The following is a 19175-nucleotide window of genomic DNA, read 5'->3' on the forward strand; positions in this document are numbered from 1 at the left end:
TTCCTCAGTGATGCTGCTGTGGGCTAGAATTAGGATGTCAGGATGTTTGTACCCTGGCTACCCAGTTGCAGCTCCACTTGTTTTTCATTATCTGATTAAAAAAAATTATTTCTTTTTATTTTATGTGCATTAGTGTTTTGCCTGCATCTATGTCTGTGAGGGTATCAAAACAGAACCACGGTCCTCTGAAAGAACAGCTAGTGCTCTTAACCTCTGAGCCATTGCTCCTGCCCCCATTACCTGATTTTTTTTTTTTCCTACCAGTTTCACAAGTATGTAGCTATGCGGTACACTCCCATTAGCTCTGCTGTCAGGGTCATGGGAGAATAGGTTGCCTGTTTTTCAGGACTTGGAGGCAGCTCAAAAGGGCTGCAATGGGTTGGAGAGATGGCTCAGTGAGTAAGAGCTTTTGCCTATCTTTCAGAGGATATAAGTTTGGTTCCCAGCACCCACATCAGGTAGGTCAGAATTGCCTGTGACTCACACTCTAGAGGAACCTGGCTCCCTGTTCTGGCCTCCGTGTGTATAGACACCCCCCCCAACCCATCCCTGGTGGGACTTGAAAGTGCAGAATGTGTTATGCCTCTTTTCCCTGCCTCCAGTCACCCTCCCCCTATTTCAGACCACCCCGTTTCTTTATCACACAAACACTTCTAAAGCCTATGGTTGGGAAGGCTGGTTTGAAGCTCTTGCTTCCTCACATTTGGCCACCTTATCACTTCAGTGTTTGGTACTGGCTGGCAAAACAGGACCCTTTTGGTTACGGGAGTCTTTTGGACTTTGGGTGCCAAGAGAAGAAATAAACAAAGTGCTTTCCCTCTCTCTTGGAAACAGAGCTGGGGTGGTCTAAAGAGGCAATGGAGAAGGTCTTAGTGCCAGGTGGAAACCAGCCAGGCAGGCCCTGAGATGAGTATTTCCCAGCCCTGCAGGGGAACATCTGAGGATGCCAGGGCCAGATGTGTTGATTCTGTACTCTCCCAAGCATGATAAAATCCTCATCACGAGCAGTTCTTCCCATCGAGAACACCGCCCCCTAGTGGACGCCCTGGTGTTCCATCTCCAGGCGTCTCTCCGGCTTCTGGAACACTTCTCCTCTTTTGGAAGGAAATACCCCAGCCGCTTCTGCACTGTCAGCGGAGTGCTTGCTGAAAGCGCTCCACTCTGGAAGCTCACGGCATGTCTGGGTGCCTGCCAAGCAAAGGCTGCCAGCCTCCTCAGGCACAGCTTACACGCCCATCCCCCTCAGCAAAGCTCAGACTTCCTTCCTCCATTGCTACCTCCATTCTCTATTGAAGAGCTGCTTATTGATCTTGGCCCATTTCTCAAAGTGGCTGCACTCTTAACTCCACTCTCAGCACAGACGACCTGCAGAGCCACATCCTCTCCCAGGGGAGCAGCTCTCAGTGGCTTGGACAGGTACCAGGTTAGGGTTGGGGATTCTACCTAGCACACCTTGCCTGTTTTCCCTCTGGTTACCCGGAGGGCCTGCTGGGTTTCAGACCCAGGAAAGGCAGCTGAGGTACCTATTTAGCTAACTTATTAAAGCAGACCTGGCCTTCGGGTTCTCCCAGCATCCCGAAGTCCCTACCTGGTACAGGGTATACCCTGAACTTTCCAGCCCCGTGGCTGGGCTTCCTTCGCCTTCCCTATATAACCCACACATTTTGCTCGCTCTCTCTCCCACTGCTCTCTCCCTGTGTGCACAAGCTTGCTCTCTCTCTATGCCCTTGCTCTGGCTGCCTCTGAGACCAGTGAACCTACCCAAGGGGTCACTCAATAATCCTGCTTTCATACTCTTAATTTGGCTTGAATTGGCTTATGTCATTAAGGGAGAAAATCTATTAGAGCCAGACTTGGCTTCTATCCGAGGGGCCAATTCAGGCCCTGGCAGTGAGCAGGTTTCAGTAATGTGACTTGTGAAGCTAAGGTTACAATGTTGCCTTAGGCTGGAAAACATGCCTAGTTTCTTCTCCATTGTGACTTTTGATGCCACTAACACTGAGCAGCACATAGCAAAAGCTGAGACTAGGGTTGAGTCAGGTTCTAAGTTCTCATGTCCCCAGGCAAGCCACGTAACTGTCCTTCCATGGCAATCACCTCTACCCAGTTTGCTTTTCTCAGGCTCAACGAAGAAGGCCCTAGAAAACTCACTGGGTACAAAGTCTAAATGTCTGTTGGAGGAGTGGGGACGGTGGATCCCCGGGACACGTCCAACCCCAGGTTCCATGCACTACATGTAGTTTCCCTGGTGAAGACCTGGCAGACAGGCAACCCCATCTTTCTTTTTCTTGTGTAGGGGGATGCTCGTGTGTGTGCGTGCACATGCCCAAGGAGAGGTAGACATGCATGTGTATGGGTGTGCACATAGGCCAGAGGTCAAGCTTAGGTGTTTATTGTTCCGAAGGAGCCATCCACCTTGTTTTTTGAGGCAGGGTCTCTCATTAGCTTAGAACTTGACAAAAAGGCGAGGCTGGCTGGTGAGTGAGCTCAGGGAGCCTTCTGTATCTCTGCCTCCGCAGTGCAGATTACAAGCGTCTGGTAAGGATGGGTTCTGAGGACTGAGCTCAGGTGCTTAGGCTTACAAAGCAAGAACATTACTGCCTGGGCAAGCTCTCCAGCTCCCACTTTCTTTTCTTTTTAATTAAAATTGTATGTGTATGCAAGCCTGGTGCCAGAGAGGGACAGGGGTCGTAATGGCTATGGGCTCCATGTGGGTGTGGGGAATAAAATCTATGCCTTCTGAAAGAGCAGGGATCTTTCCAGCACCCTCAACCCTAACATTTTTTCCTCAAAACTGACAGTTACAACAGAGGGCTGATGAGGTTGCTCACTGGCAAGAAGTACTTTTTGATAATTGGCAACCAGAGTACAGAGTGGCAGGAAAGAACTAACTCCTGAGAGCTGTTTTTGGAACTCATGTGCCTACACACACACACACACAACACACACACACTAAAATAAGCAAACACATAAAAATCTTTAAAGTCATAGCAGAACCTCCCAAGAGCCCCTTGAACTGTGAAGCACAGCTGGAGGGGAGACCTCCACCTTTTTAAAGGGAAGCAGTTAAAAATAAGACACCACATTAAAAAGGCCGATTTTATTTGTTGAACATAATTTAAAACTGTAAAAAAAATTTCTTCACCCATCACTAGAAATCCCCATGACAACTGGAGAGTATTGGTTCTTTGCCCCATAAGAGCTTGATGGAAAATAAATTCTCCTATGCCTCCCTGATCCCCTCCCCACCTCCCATTCCTACTGCTATCCCTAAAGAATGCTCAGTAACAGAGGCAGGGCTCTGCCTGGAGGAAAGGTGCCTTGTATGCTCCTTCGGGAAAGCTGATGGGGGAAAGCAGGGGTCATGGGTGTTGGAGGCCTGGCCGACAGCCACAGCTAGGCCAAGATGAAACATCTGCTGGGCTCTCCCCAGGCACCTGGCTGGGGGAGTGGGAGGACAGAATGAAGAAAACTGCTGCTGACCACAAATTAGCACCCTGTGCCCTGGCCCTGAAATGACCTCTCCTGGCTCAGGATGGGATGAAGGAAAAGGTGATAAATAAAGGAGATTAAAAGGAGGGTGACAGAGTCACTGAAGTCCCCAGTTTGACAGAGGTGAGTTAGGGTGCAGTGATTTTAAAACTGGCTGATGGCCAATGGGATTGATATAGATTACTGCAGTGGAGAGACCTCAGTGGGGACTGAGTGTGGGTGGGCTCCCCAGCAGGGCTCATTTTCTTTTCCTAAGACCAGCAGAGGAAGGATTAGAGGACTGGGCTGCCCTCTACTGGTGCTTTCTGGAAATGACCACACCACAGCAACAGACCACCAACCTAGGACCCAAAAGACCAGGAGAGAGTGAGCAGCCCACTACAACAGTGCTAAGTGTGTGCCTAGGACTTCTCACTGGGGCATCCCACAGATGGCAGCAGGCTCCTCCTCCTCAGTCGGCTTGTAGAGAGGCAGAGGACACGGCTCACTTCAAAGGCATTGAGAAAAATTTGTTCCCGGACTTGCAGCGGACCTGCTCAGCCAGTACACGCAACAGCATCTCAGAGTCTTCGAACTCATCCACGATTTCCTTCAGCCAGTGGCAGGGAGATGACAGCTATGTTAAGGGAAATCCGACCCAGAACACCACAAACAAAACCAGTCCAGTAAACTAGGCAATGCTGAGAGGGTCCCAAGTCATCCCAGAGCCAGACTCCAGGCTCTGCAATCATTATCTTATCCAGTCACCTTAAAATGTATGAGGTAGGGCCTATGGCCTCGGCTTGTGAAGAGGACACACATAGTGCTCTGGGGGTAGTGACTACTATGAAGCTTGGTTTGGTTTGGGACTGGGCTCTACTGATGTCTCCTGGAGCTAGACATCAGAGCTCTTTGCTGTCTTGCATATGATCAGGCCAAGGGCAAGGTGCTTACAGAGATGACGGCCCATGGCCTGCACAGACTTTTGACTAGCAAAGTATATATATATATATATATATATATATATATATATATATATATATATAAAATATCCTGATCAGTTGCCAACACAGGAGAATCAAACGACTGCACATAAAAATCTGAGTTTTTGGCCTCTCTTGAGAAAAACATGCTAGTGACAAAAGGCCATGCTGCTGGCTGCCTTTGTGCACTGTCAGGGGAGGGTGACAGCTGCCAGGCACTGTGCATGTGTACTGCAAATTCTCTTTGCAGGGCACTGGCAGGAAGGTTACTCTTTCACATGCTATAAAAATGTGGCTTGTCATGGTGGCATATGCCTACAATCTCAGAACTCCGAGATAGAAGGAACATGCAAGTTTGAGGCTAGCCTACTCTATAGTGAGTTTAGGACAAGGAGGCATTGTGAGACCCTGTCTCAAAAACAAACCTCATAGGTGCTGAGGGCTGGAGGTTCTGTGCACCTGGCATTCTTTCTCCATTTACAACTGCCAGACCCAAACCTCTGACCTCAGATAAATGGCTGGGGCTGAGGGGTAGGCTTCCAGCCTCCTCATGTATCAGGGTTGTAAGGCTGGGCCCACAAAGTCCTAGAGATTTTACTAAAATACAATTTCTGCTTCCCTGAGTCTGGGGTGGGGCCAGGACACCTGTATTGCTACTCAGTTCCCAGATGCTGCTGCTACTGCTAGCTCAGGAATGAGTCTTCGAGCAGGAAGGGGGCGAGGTGGGGAGGGTCTCTTTCTTGCCATGCTACTTAGTTTCCTACAGATTTATATTTAAGTACCCAAGCCTTCCCTTTCCGTCATTTGTCCATCCCACCGTTTTGGGGGCTCAGTGCTCTGTGTCCCTGCCCTAGAAATTCACCTGTAGTTCCTGCAGGCACTGTCCCTCCAGCTGGAGCCGAGCATCACCCACACACCAGGCCAGACTGACATGAAATGAAGGGTCCTAGGGATGACAAGCAGGAGTCAGGCCACCAATGGATAGCATGGCAGGCCCACCCGTGATAGCAGGTCTGTGAAAGTCCTATGAGGTCTACCTGGAGGATCTCTGGCTGCCCCAGCGCTGAAGACACAATAGCTTGTGTTGCTCCTCACTACATACTGAATTGTGCTCCTCTCCCATTTGCAAATAGAGAAAGCCTAACCGTAAATTGATTGTATTTGGAGGTAATTAGGGTTAGATGGGAGCACAGGGTAGCACCTTTAGAAAAGAGATGTGGAGGGACAATGGCTCAGAGGTTAAGAACACTGGCAGCTTTCCCAGAGGACAGAGGTTTGATGCCCAGCACCCAACCTGATGCTTAACAAGTCTCTGTAAGGAATGTATAACACTAGTCCGGGGGATCTGATGCCCTCTTATGGCCACCAAAGGCACTGCATGCACAGGCACACAGGCAGGCAAGACCTCCATAAGCACAAAAATAATTAAAAATTAAAGGGAGTGGGTAGAGAGCTGTGTGTGCCTTTCCCTCCTCAAGGGAAAGGTACAGTGAGGGAGAGCCCTCTTACAAGCCACAGCCTTCATCAGAAACTAATTATGCAGGGACCTTCATCTTGGACTTCCACCTTCCAGGTTTAAAAGCGTATGTTAGCATGCCCAGCTCTGACTCTCATCTAGAACACTTCAGCAGAGGCCATACTTTTCAGATTTAATGAATAAAATGTCAACAATTATTAAGAAACAGTAATTATCTCTATTCAAAAGTAACTGCATACCCCAACCATGGACTGTGGATGGAGAGGATTTAAACCCCTGCACAGATGTAGCCCATAGACTCAGTCTCCAAGTGGATTCTCTAGTAAGGGAAGCAGGGGTTGTCTCTGGCATGAACTCAGTGGCTGGCTCTCTGATCACCTCCCCCTGGGGGGTGCAGTCTTACCAGGCCACAGAGGAAGACTAGGCAACCAGTCCTAATGAAACCTGATAGGCTAGGGTCAGATAGAAGGGGAGGAGGTCCTCCCCTATCAGTGGACTAGGGTAGGGGCATAGGGTAAGAGGAGGGAGGGAGGGTGGGACTGGGAGGAGACAAGGGAGGGGGCCACAGCCGGGATACAAATTGAATTGTAATAATAATAATAAAATAAAAAGAGCCAGAACAAGCCACAGAGTGAGGGAGGATACATTATATACATATACATATACATATATATATATATATCATGTATATCATATATCTGAGAGATGACCTGTATAGACACTGTACAATGAACTCTTAAAACTCAATTAGGAGTGGAGAGATGGCTCAGAGGTTGAGAGCACTGGCTGCTCTTCCAAGTGTCCTGAGTTCAATTCCCAGCAACCACATAGTGGCTCCCAACCATCTATAGTGAGATCTGGGGCCCTCTTCTGGCCTGCAGGGGCACATGAAGGCAGGACACTGTATACATAATAAATAAATAAATATTTTAACAATAACAACAACAACAAAACTCAATTAGAAGAAATAGCCCCAAAGTTTTTATAGACACTCAACCAAAAGAAATATATGGCAGGACAATAAGTACATGGAAAGGTGCTCAGTGTACCTGGGAGAAATGCAAATTAAAACCATATAAAAGGCCACTCCATAGCTATCAGAATGCCTGAGGTTGGAGAGACTGAGCATGCCACTGGCAGATACGTAAGGACATAGAACAGTAAGGCCTCTTAGGGACTGACTGGTGGGGCATCTGGGACTGTACAACCATTCTGAAAATAGTTTGGCAGTTCCATAATCTAAAAAATATACTAATAAATGTTTACAAAGTTAAAAACAAATAATTGCACACCCAAGAATGGTTTTGAAAAACACACTGACTAGAATCAATGGCCTTTAAAGCTGTGACACTCACCTGGACTTGGAGTTTCCAGGAGTGCAACAGGAAGGTGTGGTGAGGGTATGAAGCTGCAATTCCTCCTCAAGGGTCATTTTACTATATGTTGGAGACAACCAACCACTTAGAAAAGACAGGGCAAACATGGATACTTTCCAGAGGAGAAAGCACAAATCTCAAGATGCACAAAGAGATTTTTGAAATGTAGGACTTTGGGTAGACACATCAGACCCTAATCCTGGGGTCGGCACTCAGGGCTCCACATGGGAAGTCCTGGAGGTTGCTTCTTGGAGGCTGCCCTGCTCCAGGCCAGTGGAGCAGCAGCTCTGTGGCAGAAACAGTAACCATTTCTCTTCACTTTCCTCAACCCTGTGTATTACCTGGTAGAAAGTAGTGAGGTCAAATTCCTTCATGACTCTGTCCACCTCTGAAACCAAGTCCAGGAACTGGGCATGCCCTGAACTGACCTCAAGCCCAATGAAGGTCCTAGGAAAAGGCAGGAGAGACAAGAAGAGCACAAAATGTAGCCTGTGAGAGTACAAACCATAGAAGTAGGAGCAGGAGGCATCCAACAAGAAGCCCAGGGATTTGGGTGGTTGTTCAGTCTATCTTCCTGTGCATGCCCCGCTGCTCCATGAAGCAACTCTTTTAATCCCCTTCCTTCCCTGACCGAAATCCTTGTTTTCATTAGGTGTGAATCCTTGCAGGGCAGCCTTCATCTACCACTGCATACTTTGCCCTCTTGGCCCCTCCACTCTGTGGCAGACCCCATGGACTCATCGCCCTTTCAAAGCCTGGCTCTCTGGCACCCACTTTCCCCTGCAGGTCATGAGAGCTGCTGTCTTTAGTAATGAAGCCCTCCCCTGAAGCTGCGTCTCCAGCCCTCACCATATTCTCAGTGAGACGTGGTACACAAGGTGGCCTTCTATCTTCTTCTGTCTGTTTCCCACCTCCAACCGTCCTCAGAAACGCTCTTGTCAAAGTGGCCAGGGATTATAATGATCTCTGTTAGCAAAGCCATACATCCTTTCCTTGCTTGGCAATATCAGACACAGTCGACCACCTACTTCTGGAAACCCTTCAGCTTATAGGGTTCTTAGCCTACACCAAACGGAGGAGTGAACCCTTTCAGAGCAGCTAAGAGGGGTGGCTTGGTGGATGGACTGGACAGGGAGGCCCTGCATATAAAATGCCTTGTTATGGTCACTTAATGCTTTAGTTCTTGGAATTTTTCAGACCTCACTGGTTCATTTGGCAGTGGATGAGTAAGGGGAAGAGAGAGATGGTGAAGAAGGGAGGGAGCTAGATAGGAACAAGTCTCCACTTTCATAGCCCCCTCTACACCAAGACGGTTTTCTTACATATGCGCCACTCCTGAACCCCCTCAGTTCTTCTTCTGAAAAAGTTTGGGTTTGGGAACAGAGGCCCCAGAGATATAGGTGAAAACAAAATGCACCCCTTCTATCTTGGCAATAGAAAATCTTCTGGTGACTCAAGTTGGGACCCACCTGGTTTTCTCCTGATTGGTGTAAATCTTAACCCGGTTGGCAGAAAAGAAGAACCTGAAATTTAATAGAAGAAAGATATTTCAAGAAAAACAACAACAATAGTTCAGGTTTTTAAAACCAACATTTTCACTGGGGATGGTGATGGATGTTTGTAGTCTTGTGCTCAGGAGGCCAAGACAGAAGATCTCAATTAATAGTAAAAGTCTGTCTCAAATAAACAAACAAACAAACAACATCAATCCTCTAAATATTTACTCCCAAAAGCACTTTAAAAATATAATTACAGCCAGGCACAGTGGCTCACGCCTGTAATCTCAGCACTCAGGGAGGCAGAGGCAGGCCGATCTCTGTGAGGCCAGCCTGTTCTACAAAGTGAGTCCAGGATAGCCAAGGCTACACAGAGAAACCATATCTTGAAAACCAAACCAAACCACATGCACACACACACATACATATATACACACACGCAAACACTCACATATAAACATATATGTATATATATTATCTCATTTTACAATCAATATTGTTACCCTATGATTTAAATGGAAAGTGAACTAAATAAAATCCTATGGTTAAACAGGACCCCTAAACCACCCTTGCAGCATGTGGCAGTGTCCAGATAACAGCAAAAATGTTTGCTTTGCTGGGAGAAGTTCATCCAAAGAAACAACTTGAAGCCACCAACTTTACTGACCACTAGCTTCACCTCTGTACTAGGTAGCGCATGCCCTGCAGTGCACCTGGAAAAGTCACTCATGATGTGGTTGGTAACAGATAGTATATATGACTCTGCGAGGCAAACCCTACAATTATAGAAAAGAAAATGGAACCCTGATGAGGATGAATTTGGTGAGGCAGGAGTTAAGGCTTAGTCCATTTGATTACAAAGCTCTTGCTCTCATCTAAAAAGCTTTGGTGATGTGGGTCTCAGTTTTCAGAAAGTAAGGCAAAAACCCCACTCACTCAGGGACTGGAGTCAAGGCTGTACTGCCCATTCTTTGTCACCTCAACACACACACACAAACCGAGTTTGCAGCTGGCCCAGCTTCACTGAGGACACAGGGCAGAGAATGGAGCAAGGACAGCAATCCACAGGCAGGGGCTGCGCTCTCGTCCTCAAGTGAACAGGGCAACAGACGACACACATGTCCCACACAGACTGACACTACTTTCAATGACTGGGCAGTTTTCAGCACCCGGCAAGGTGCCTGCTCTATTAAAGAACTAGTTAGTACCCACCAGGAGGCCCAGGAGTAGCTTCTGCCCAGACCTCACTCATTAATTCTCGTGCACTCATGTCTCACCTTCATGCAGCATGCCTACAGTACACCTGTCAACTGTTACCATGATAGTGCTGCTGATCACCCACCTGAATGCCAGTTTGTCCAGGAAACAGAGCTCCAGTAAGACAAGGGCAGCATTCTCTAGAATAAAGGGAAAGGGCTTTCCTACTTTTTGCTTACAAGAGGAGCATGCAAACAGGGTCAGACTAACCAAAGTCATTCCCACGACTAAACTAAAACTATTAAAACAAAACAAAAACCTGGGCATTGGCTCAGTGATCAATGCAACCATAAGGACTGGAGTTCTGACACCAGGACCCATCTAACAAGTTGGGCATCCTGTGAACACTTGTAAGCTCAGCTATAAGTAGGGCAGAGACAGGAGATTGCTGGGACTTTCAGGCTTCCAAGCCTAGCCAAGAAAACGAGCTTCAGGTTTGGAAAAGGTCCTGCCTCAAAGGAATAAGCAGAGAATGATAGAAGACAGCTGATACCTTGTTTTTTTGTTTTTGTTTTTTGGCATCCACATGCACACGAAGACACAGACCCTCACACACATAAGCATGTATATGCACGCGCGCACACACATACACACTTTAAATTTTTTTTTCCGGTATGAATGTTTTGTCTGCATGTACATCTGTGCACTAAATATATGGAGTGCCTATGGAGTTCAGAAGGAGCCATCAGAGCCTCTGGAACTCGAGTTACAGACAGTTTGAGTTGCCAATTGGAGCTGGGAGCTGAACCCGGGTCCTCTGCAAGAACAGTCAGTGCTCTTAAGTGCTGAGGCATCCCCTCTCAAGCCCAATAAACATGTTTGAAAAAGAGCCTGGAAGGTGGGGAGAGATAGCTCGATGGGTAAAAAGTAGTTGTCGGACAGGTGTGAGAATGTGAATTCAAGACTCTGGAACCCACGTAAAAGCTGGACATAGTAGCATAAGCATCTGTAGTTCCAGTGCTCCCATCTGGAGACAGAAAGAGACAGGAGAATCCCAGAAGCTCATGGGCTAGGCAGTCCGAGACACAGAGCAGAAAAACAATAAAGAGATCCTATCTAAGCAACGTGGAAGGTGAGGACCAACATGTATGCTGTGGTATGTATGTTCATTTTCACATATATGAAAATGCATATACACACGTACCGGTGACTCCCCTGTCACTGAGAGAAGGAGGCCAACCTTGGGGACAGAGCTGAGACATCACGACTTGGGTAGCATCTTCTGGTTACTTCCATCTACTCATGCATGAACTAGGGCTATCTCTGAACCCATCTGTAATTTCCCTTGGGTGAAGGCAGCTCAGGTTGGGTTCTGGCACCTGTGATTGCCCTGATAACAGACGGCTGGCTCAATAAATCTGATAGTGGCAGTCACAGTGGACTAGACTGAGATGAGCTTTAGTCCTCGTTTTCTCACCAACTGTCTGCACTGGAGCAAATTCTTTCCTCCTCAACCAAATGGGAGAACTTTTCCATTTGGAAGAACCACACCCCAGAATTCCCAAGCCTCGGGCCTCCTAAGTAGAGGGCTAGGCTTCACTAGAAGACTTCTATTTCCACCTATCTCATTTTACCCATGCCTTCATGGGGTGATTATAAAGGAAGACTACAGACAGGGCTGGAGAGATGGCTCATGGAAGAGCACTGGCTGCTTTGGCAGAGGACTGGAGTTCCGTTCCCAGCACCCACACAGTGGCTCACATGCTCCAATGCCCTTTCCTGACCTCCACCAACACAGGCACATACACACATGCAGGCAAAACACTCATACAACAAAAATTAAAATCTTTTTAAAAAGACTGTGTGCTGGTTTGAATAGGTATGGCCTCCATAGATTCATACATATGAATGCTTGGCCCACAGGGAGTGGCACTATGAGGAGGTGTGGCCTTGCTGGAGGTGGGCTTTCAGGTCTCCTATGCTCAAGCTATGCCCATTACAGTCCCCTTCTGCTGTCTGCTAATCAAGATAATAGCACTCTCAGCTCCTCCTCCAGCACCGTGTCTGCCTGCACACCACCATGCTTCCCACAATGATGACAATGGACTAAAACTGTTGAAACTGTAAGCCAGCCCCAATTAAATGTTTTCCTTTATAAGAGTTGCTCTGGTCGTGGTGTCTCTTCACAGCAATAGAAACCCTAACTAAGACAGACTCTGGGCTGGGTGCAGTGGCACATGCCTGTAATCTCAGAACTCTGGGAGGCAGAGATAGGTGGATCTCTGAGTCAAGGCCAGCCTGGTCTACAAACTGAGTCCAGGACAGCTAAGGCTACACAAAGAAACCCTGTTTTGAAAAAAACCAAAAACCAAAACAGACAGACTCTGAGATAAAAGAAGATTCAGAAACCTACTAACAAGATAATTTGGGGAGTTCTCAGGAACCAAGGGAACCCTAAGAAAGCACCTCTTTACTTTAACTGTGTCCTGAGCAAGCACCTATTGACACAGTGAAGAACCTGAATTCCTGAGCATTCAGAGAGAAACCACAGTCCCAGGTGGAGGAAGTCAGGCTCCAGAAGGGAGGAGGGGCATGGGAATGTATGCATTTGAGGATGAGTGGGATGAGCTATTGGGCCATAAGCAGCAGCAGGACTAGGTGATTCCTGGCACCAAGGGATCCTGACAACAACTAGAAAAGATTTGGTGAAAGAGTAGGCAAAGAATTTCAGTAGCCTTATAAAATGGTGCAGAAATGCTCTGAGTTGGTAGAGAAAACTGAAGTGGGGCCAGTTTGACCTTCTAAACCCTAAACCCTGCCCTTTGTCTCTTCTGTTGCTATTCATGTATATTTTTAAACTATCCTTTGTAAGGGATGGGATGTAGTTCAAAGACACCATGCTTGAGTAGCATATCTCTCTCTATCTCCACCACCATCTCTCATTCAGGAAGCTGAGGCAGGGTTGCTATAAAGCCAAGGCTAGACAGGTCTCTAGAGCCTGCCTGTTTCAATAAATAGATAAAATTCTTTGTGACAAGTAGGAAATCTAGAAAGTATTTCCCTGAATTTTGTGAGTCCCTCTAGCAAACGGCCCAGAGGAGAGCATGGGCATGGGATTATAGGAAACTCTGATCTGTAACAAAGTCAGAATTCTTGGCTAATCCAGGGACCTACTGCGCATCTGGCATCTACTGCAGAGGGCAGCTGGGCTGAAGGCTATGAGGCTCCCCTAACTCTGGGACACTGGTGTTAGAACTGCGCTACACTGTAGGGCACCCAGTTAGGATCTGTAGAGTTGGTGGAAGTGCTAGTATGGGAGAAGCTCCTACATAACTGGTGACAGGAGTGCAGGAAACCCTAGGTGCGAGCTTAGAGACAGACAGCAGGCCTTCTGTATTCAACACAGTGGAAGAGTATGGAGGAGCGCATGTGATGAGCTGTCCCAAGGTTGGCTTCCAGGGTCATGCTGGATGGGCAGCACAGCAGGTCTTTAGGTTTTCCTGCTTGCTTTGTACCATGCCCATCTCCAAGCCCACCAAAGCCCAGGAAAGGAGGGGAACTGACAGGAAAGGGAAGCACTCACCTTTGGAAAGAGGCCATGCGGTCTTTGAGCACCTGCACAAAGGGGAGGATCCAGTGATGTCGGAGAACCACGCTCTGAGACAGGCTGAGGTGGAACTCCTCCATCCGCACCAGGCGGGGCATGAACATCTGAGCTCGGGGCAGCAACAAGTCAAGCAGATCCAGGAACTCCTCCTTCGCTTCATCTAGAGAAAGAGAAGGGAGGATGGACTGCCCTCTTAGCCAAGCTGTCGCAAATGGAGAAAAAGCCCAGGGAGCAGAGAAACTCTTTAGTCTGGTTTCAGGAGTAGCCTATGTCTATACAACCTGCTGGTATTTTCATGTGAATGTCCTTTCAAACAAGCTTACTATGATGAAATGTGTGTGGACTCACACAACACTACTTTCCAGAACTGGTTCTTTCCTTGTACCTTGTTGGTACAGGGCCTCTCTTGTCTTTGCTGTGGGGCTGCAGCACAGCTGGCCTGTGAGCATCTCTGTGCTTCTCCTATCTCTGCCACACCTGGATGGTAGGAGTGCTGGGATTATGGATGCCTCATTCATCTGGCTCTTTACTGAGTTCCAGGGATCAGACTAAGTCATCAGGCTTGCATGCCAAGCACCTTTACCTGCTGGTCACCTAGATCTTACTGTGAATTAAAGTAAAAAAATTACTTATGGATGTAGTGTTCTGTCTGCATGTATGTATGTGTACCATGTATGTGCCTACTAGTGCCTGTAGAGCTCAGAAGACGGTGTCAGATTCCCTGGAACTTGAGTTATTGGTGGTTTCAAACTACCATGTGTTGCTGGGAATTGAACCCAGATCTTCTGCAAGAGCAATAGGTGCTTTTAACCTCTGAGCCATCTCTTCAGCCTTCAATATGAATTTCTGACTGTTGTGTTAACATGTACTGATTGTAAGAATTAGGTTAACAAGAAGTGCACAGTGGGTGGGGAGTATCTGGGGGTCTAAGGGCAGTCAGGCAGAAGAGGAAGGGGTGAAGGAGGTTAAAATGTATGCATGGATGAAATTCTCATAAAAATCAACAAAAATATTATTATCAAAAAGGGAGTGCTGCAATGGCTCAGCATATAAAGGCTCCTGTGCTGGGACCACAGGTATAAGGAGACCACTGACTCCTCCAAGTTGTTTTCTGATTTCCACATGTGTGTCATGGCATGCATGTGGCCATATACATACATGCAGTCAATAAATAAGTAAATGTAAGGAAAACAGTGTTTAAAAAGATGAATACAGGGGACTTCTGGTGTCTAGTCCAGGCTATAGGAAACTCAGCTGTTGTCCACAACAAGCAAAATTCTCACCAAACTGAAAAAGCAAAAGCTCTTCACAGAGCTGTGAGAAGCAAGGCCTTTGGCACATGAAATGTGCACATGACCAGAACAGAAACTCTGAGTTGACACTTCCCCAGGAGCAATTTGCAAATTTATTATTATTATTGTTAATTTTACATGCATTGGTGTTTTGCCTATACATATGTCTGTGTGTGTGGGAGTTGAATCCCCTGCAACTGTGGCTATAGACAGTTATGAGCTACCATGTGGAGATTGAACTCAGTTCCTCTGGAAGAGTAGCCAGTGCTCTTAACAGCTGAGCCATCTTTCCAGCCCTGTAAATATTTTTTAATTCAGTGAAAACACAACTTGTTAAGATTTGTAGGCTGTAGCTGAAGAGCTTATAAGGATTCTTCCAGCATTAAAGGCATGGTCAGGCTTGAAGAAGTGGCTCGGCAGTTAAGAGCTCCCACAGTGACTGGTAGGTTGTCTTTTAGCCTCTGTAAGTACCTACACACAAGTGAGCAAACACTGGCACATAACAAAATTTTTTTGAGACAGTCTCTATGTAGCCCTGGATGTTCTGAAAACATGTATGGTGTTGGCCTCTGACTCTCAGGTGCTGGGATTAAAGGCACTCAAGGCAACACCATACCCTACAAAGTAAATATTTAAAAATAAATAAATAAAATTTCTGACCTAAAACTTCCACTTTAGGAATTTACAAAAGGAGGGTAAATCCATTCAAATTAGAAGAAACAATTAACATTAGAGAAGAAATACTTGAATTTGAAAAAGGAAATTGATAGAGAAAGTCAACAAACCAGAAGTGGGTGGCTATGGTCTGTATTTGGGCAGTGTCCGTCGGAGTGCCACATTTAGACCACTGGATTGTCCACTAGTTATGAGGATTAATAAGATCAACTTCATTTAACTTAAAAATGTCTGCCAAAAAAAAAAAAAAAGACAGCCAAAAGGAAAAACAAACAAAGCCCCAAACTGAGAAGTACCTGGTAAGGAATCCAGAAAGAATGCAGAATCTTTAGAACTCGTTAAAAAAATCTGGTTAAGGCTAGATGGTCACCATCCTGCCACTTGGGAGGCTCAGGCAGGTGGATTTTGGCGAGTTTGAGCCAAGCCTGGTCTACATAGTGAGTTCCTGGCCATCCAGGAATGCACATAAGACCCTGTCTCAAAAAAGAAAAAAAGAAAGAAAGATAAATTATTAAAATATAGGCCCAATGCAGGCCTTTAATCCCAGTACTCAGGAGGCTTAGGCAGGCAGATCTCTGAGTTAGAGGCCAGCCTGTCTACATAGTAAGTTCCAGGACTGTCTGGAACTGACTGGAGCCAGGGCTATCTGGAAAAAACAAAACAAAACAAACAAATGACAAAAATAGGCCCCAAACCCTAACAGACACCTTATCAAGGAAGATGGACAGATTCTAAAAAGCATATGAAAAATACTCCATCAGTCAGCAATGAGAAAGCTCTGCTCTTCCATTGCAGAATAATGGCAGCAAGGAGAATATAGCTCACAAAGACAGTCTTATTCATTGCTACTGGAAATGTAAAATGGTATTGCCATTGTGGGGAAATTTGGTGGATTTTTGAAAAAGTAAACCTACTCTTATCACACAGTCATACCATCTATCAGTCACATTCCTTATCACACAAAGGAGCTGCTGAAACATGTCCACACAAAGGCCTATGGCATGCATTCATGGACACACATTTTATTCTGCTTTATTTTGTTTTTTGAGACAGGGTCTCACTATGTAGCTCTGGCTGGCCTAAAACTCAAAAGTGATCCACCTGCTTCTACCTCCTAAGTATTAAGATTAAAGGCAAGTGCCACCACACTAGGCCAGCCAAAAGAATTTTATGCATGAAACAACCAAAATATCCTTTAGTAGATGAATACACTGTTGTAGAGTCAGACAATGGATTGTTAGTTAGCACTAAAAAGAAATGAGCTATTAAGTTGTAACAAGGCACAGAGGAACCTTGAATACATACTACTATGTCAAAGAAGTCAATGTGAAAAGGCTTCCCAATCCTGTGACATTCTGGAGGCAGCAAATTTGTGGAAACGGTTGGTAGAGGGTGGGGATGGCTAAGTTGAACCTGAAAGATTCTTACGACAGTGTTTGTCCAAACTCACAGAATGTACAAAATCAAGAATTAGCCATAATACAAACTGTGAAACCTGGTGATTATAATGTGGGTTCAAGCCGGTGGCACATAACTTTAATTCCAGCACCGGGGTGGCTGAGGCAGGCAGATCTCTGAGTTCTAGGACAGCTAGGACTATACAAAGAAACCCTGGCACAAAGCAAGCAAACAAACAAACCGAAAACCAAACGACAAAAACACCCCACAAAGACAACAACAACAAAGTGGGTTCATGTCTTGTGAGCACTCTGATGGTGGATGTTGATAATGGGAAAGTCTACACAAAATTAGAGCCATCACTTGGTGCAGGTGTACCGTGCTAAGAACTTAACATAGATTATCTGATTTAATCATCCAAAGAGATAGATATTTCACTCCCACTTCAGAGGTGCAGAAATGAAGACCCTGAGATGCCTAGTAACTTACAGAACACCCAGTGCTGTGCAGTGAGGTCTGATTCAGCAGTGAGGGGTCTTTCACCTCCTCAGGGCTGGGATGGGATAGGAGGCCAGCCCCAGTTACTTTCTCCTAACCACAGCTAGGAGATACTTGTTTTTGACCATTCGCCTTTAGTTAGTGACTCACATGGTATGTAAATGTGGGTGGCCCAGTTGCCCCGCTCATGGGGAAAGGTGCGAATGCGCCCTCCGTGCTTTGCGCTGTCATCCTCAGGTCCCTCCTCCGTGCTGGAGAACATGTTCAGCACACTGTCAGGCACTGGAAACCTCTGACTGGGAAGGGGGCTCTGGCCACTGCAAACCAAGAACGGGCAAGTATTTATTCTCTTCGCATTGTCTCCCTTTAGCACGTACAACAGAAGTGCTAAGCCCTTAGGCACAGTGCTTCTTTCTACAGCAGCCTGGCATGTAGTCCAGGCTGGCCTCGAACTTGATTCCCTTCCCTCAGCCAGGGGCTGAGTGTGGTGTTTGACCTTCATCTAGGCGGCAATAGGTTTCTAGAACTACTGAAGTGTGCCACTAAGTTCTGAGGCAGAACTTAGTGGGGCGTTTGGTCCCCATGGGAAACCAGTGTGACTTGGATGTCCTTATTACCATGCCGGACAGGCCTGAACTGAAGAGCTCTGTGATCCTGGCTTACAGTAATTTCCTCGTGTGTAAAGCACATTTGTATTTGTCAGAGCTCTTATGCCATGATCTGACATACTGCAATCCGTAAAGACTGGTATTTAAGAACCTGAGGCCCGTAAAATATATGATGCTCATGGGTTTTGTGGCAGTCTGGACTGTTCATTCTCCAGTGTGGCTCCCAGTGGCTGTTCATCGAGTATTTACTAGATGAGTGAAAAGCTTTGGTTATTATTGCATTGTGTTCAAATGAAGAAACGGATCTTGGAAGAAACAAGCTTGCACACCAAGGGAGAAAAATGCACCAGCGGACAGGGACAGGGCTGGACTTGAACCCGTGTCCTCACTCCCAACTCTGCCTAGGCTAGGGGTAAGGGGTGGCCGGGGGCGAAGGGGGGGGATGTCGTCTGTCATTCCATGGCTTTTCTAGAGTGTTTTCTGAACCCTTTCCTTCGGCGTCCTTTTTTTCCTTCCCGGGGAACCGACCCACCCTCCCGGTTACCCCGGAGGCGAGGCTCCCACTGGGATCTCAAAAGAATCGCGCCCTCGCGAGAGAAACTTCCTCGCTCCTCACCAACGGCGGCCCCCAGACCCCGCTTTGGTCCGTCCCACGGCGGCGGCCTCCGCCTCATCCTCCGAGCCGCTGCTGCTGTAGCCCACCAGGGGCGCCGCGCTCATGGGGCTCTGACCGCAAGTCAGGTCCGCAGGCAACCTCAGCCGGTGCTCCGAGTTCCGCTGAGCCGGAAGTGCTCTGTGGGGCGGGACCTACAGGAGCTCCACCTCGGGGCCGGGGCCCAGCGACCCGGGGGGCGGAACCCGCTGGACGGTCGCGCAAACGGAGCCCGTCGGCCGTGCGGTAAGTGCCGCGGGTGGCTCCCCGGAGCCCTTTGGAGCCCCAGGGCCCCGGCGCGGGTTCCACAGGTCTGCGGGTCCGCTTGCCAGACGTGCACAAAGTTGGAGTTCCAGGATCCCTCCGGAGAGCGAGCCGAGCGGCACGTTGGCCGCCGGAGACCGGAGAGCCGGGTGGGGCTCGGGCGAGCAGGGGCGGGGCCGGA

At 47.4% G+C, this 19175-nt stretch overlaps 1 protein-coding gene across 1 annotated transcript; it reads right to left on the bottom strand.

Annotated features, from left to right (window-relative positions):
• Positions 1–3085: 3085 nt before the first annotated feature.
• On the bottom strand, positions 3086–18951 carry Usb1 (U6 snRNA biogenesis phosphodiesterase 1). Its single transcript, XM_021641608.2, has 7 exons — positions 18695–18951; positions 17621–17787; positions 13584–13767; positions 8777–8830; positions 7649–7754; positions 5317–5400; positions 3086–4081 (listed from the first exon to the last, which is right to left on the bottom strand). The coding sequence occupies exons 1-7, from the start codon at positions 18796–18798 to the stop codon at positions 3977–3979; spliced, it is 804 nt and encodes a 267-aa protein (XP_021497283.1). The 5' UTR covers positions 18799–18951; the 3' UTR covers positions 3086–3976.
• Positions 18952–19175: the final 224 nt, after the last annotated feature.

This window comes from Meriones unguiculatus, chromosome 10, assembly GCF_030254825.1.
Source record: "Meriones unguiculatus strain TT.TT164.6M chromosome 10, Bangor_MerUng_6.1, whole genome shotgun sequence".
Taxonomy (NCBI): Eukaryota; Metazoa; Chordata; class Mammalia; order Rodentia; family Muridae; genus Meriones; species Meriones unguiculatus.

Bases quoted from the DNA above. Each gene is read 5' to 3' on its own strand.
- Usb1 (XM_021641608.2), bottom strand. From the start codon at position 18,798: ATGAGCGCGGCGCCCCTGGTGGGCTACAGCAGCAGCGGCTCGGAGGAT. The intron at 7,755-8,776 runs GTGGGTCCCAAC...GCCTTTTCCTAG, and splicing joins ACCAATCAGGAGAAAACCAG to GACCTTCATTGGGCTTGAGG. The intron at 5,401-7,648 runs GTAATACACAGG...TGTCATCCCTAG, and splicing joins ACCTCACTACTTTCTACCAG to GACCCTTCATTTCATGTCAG.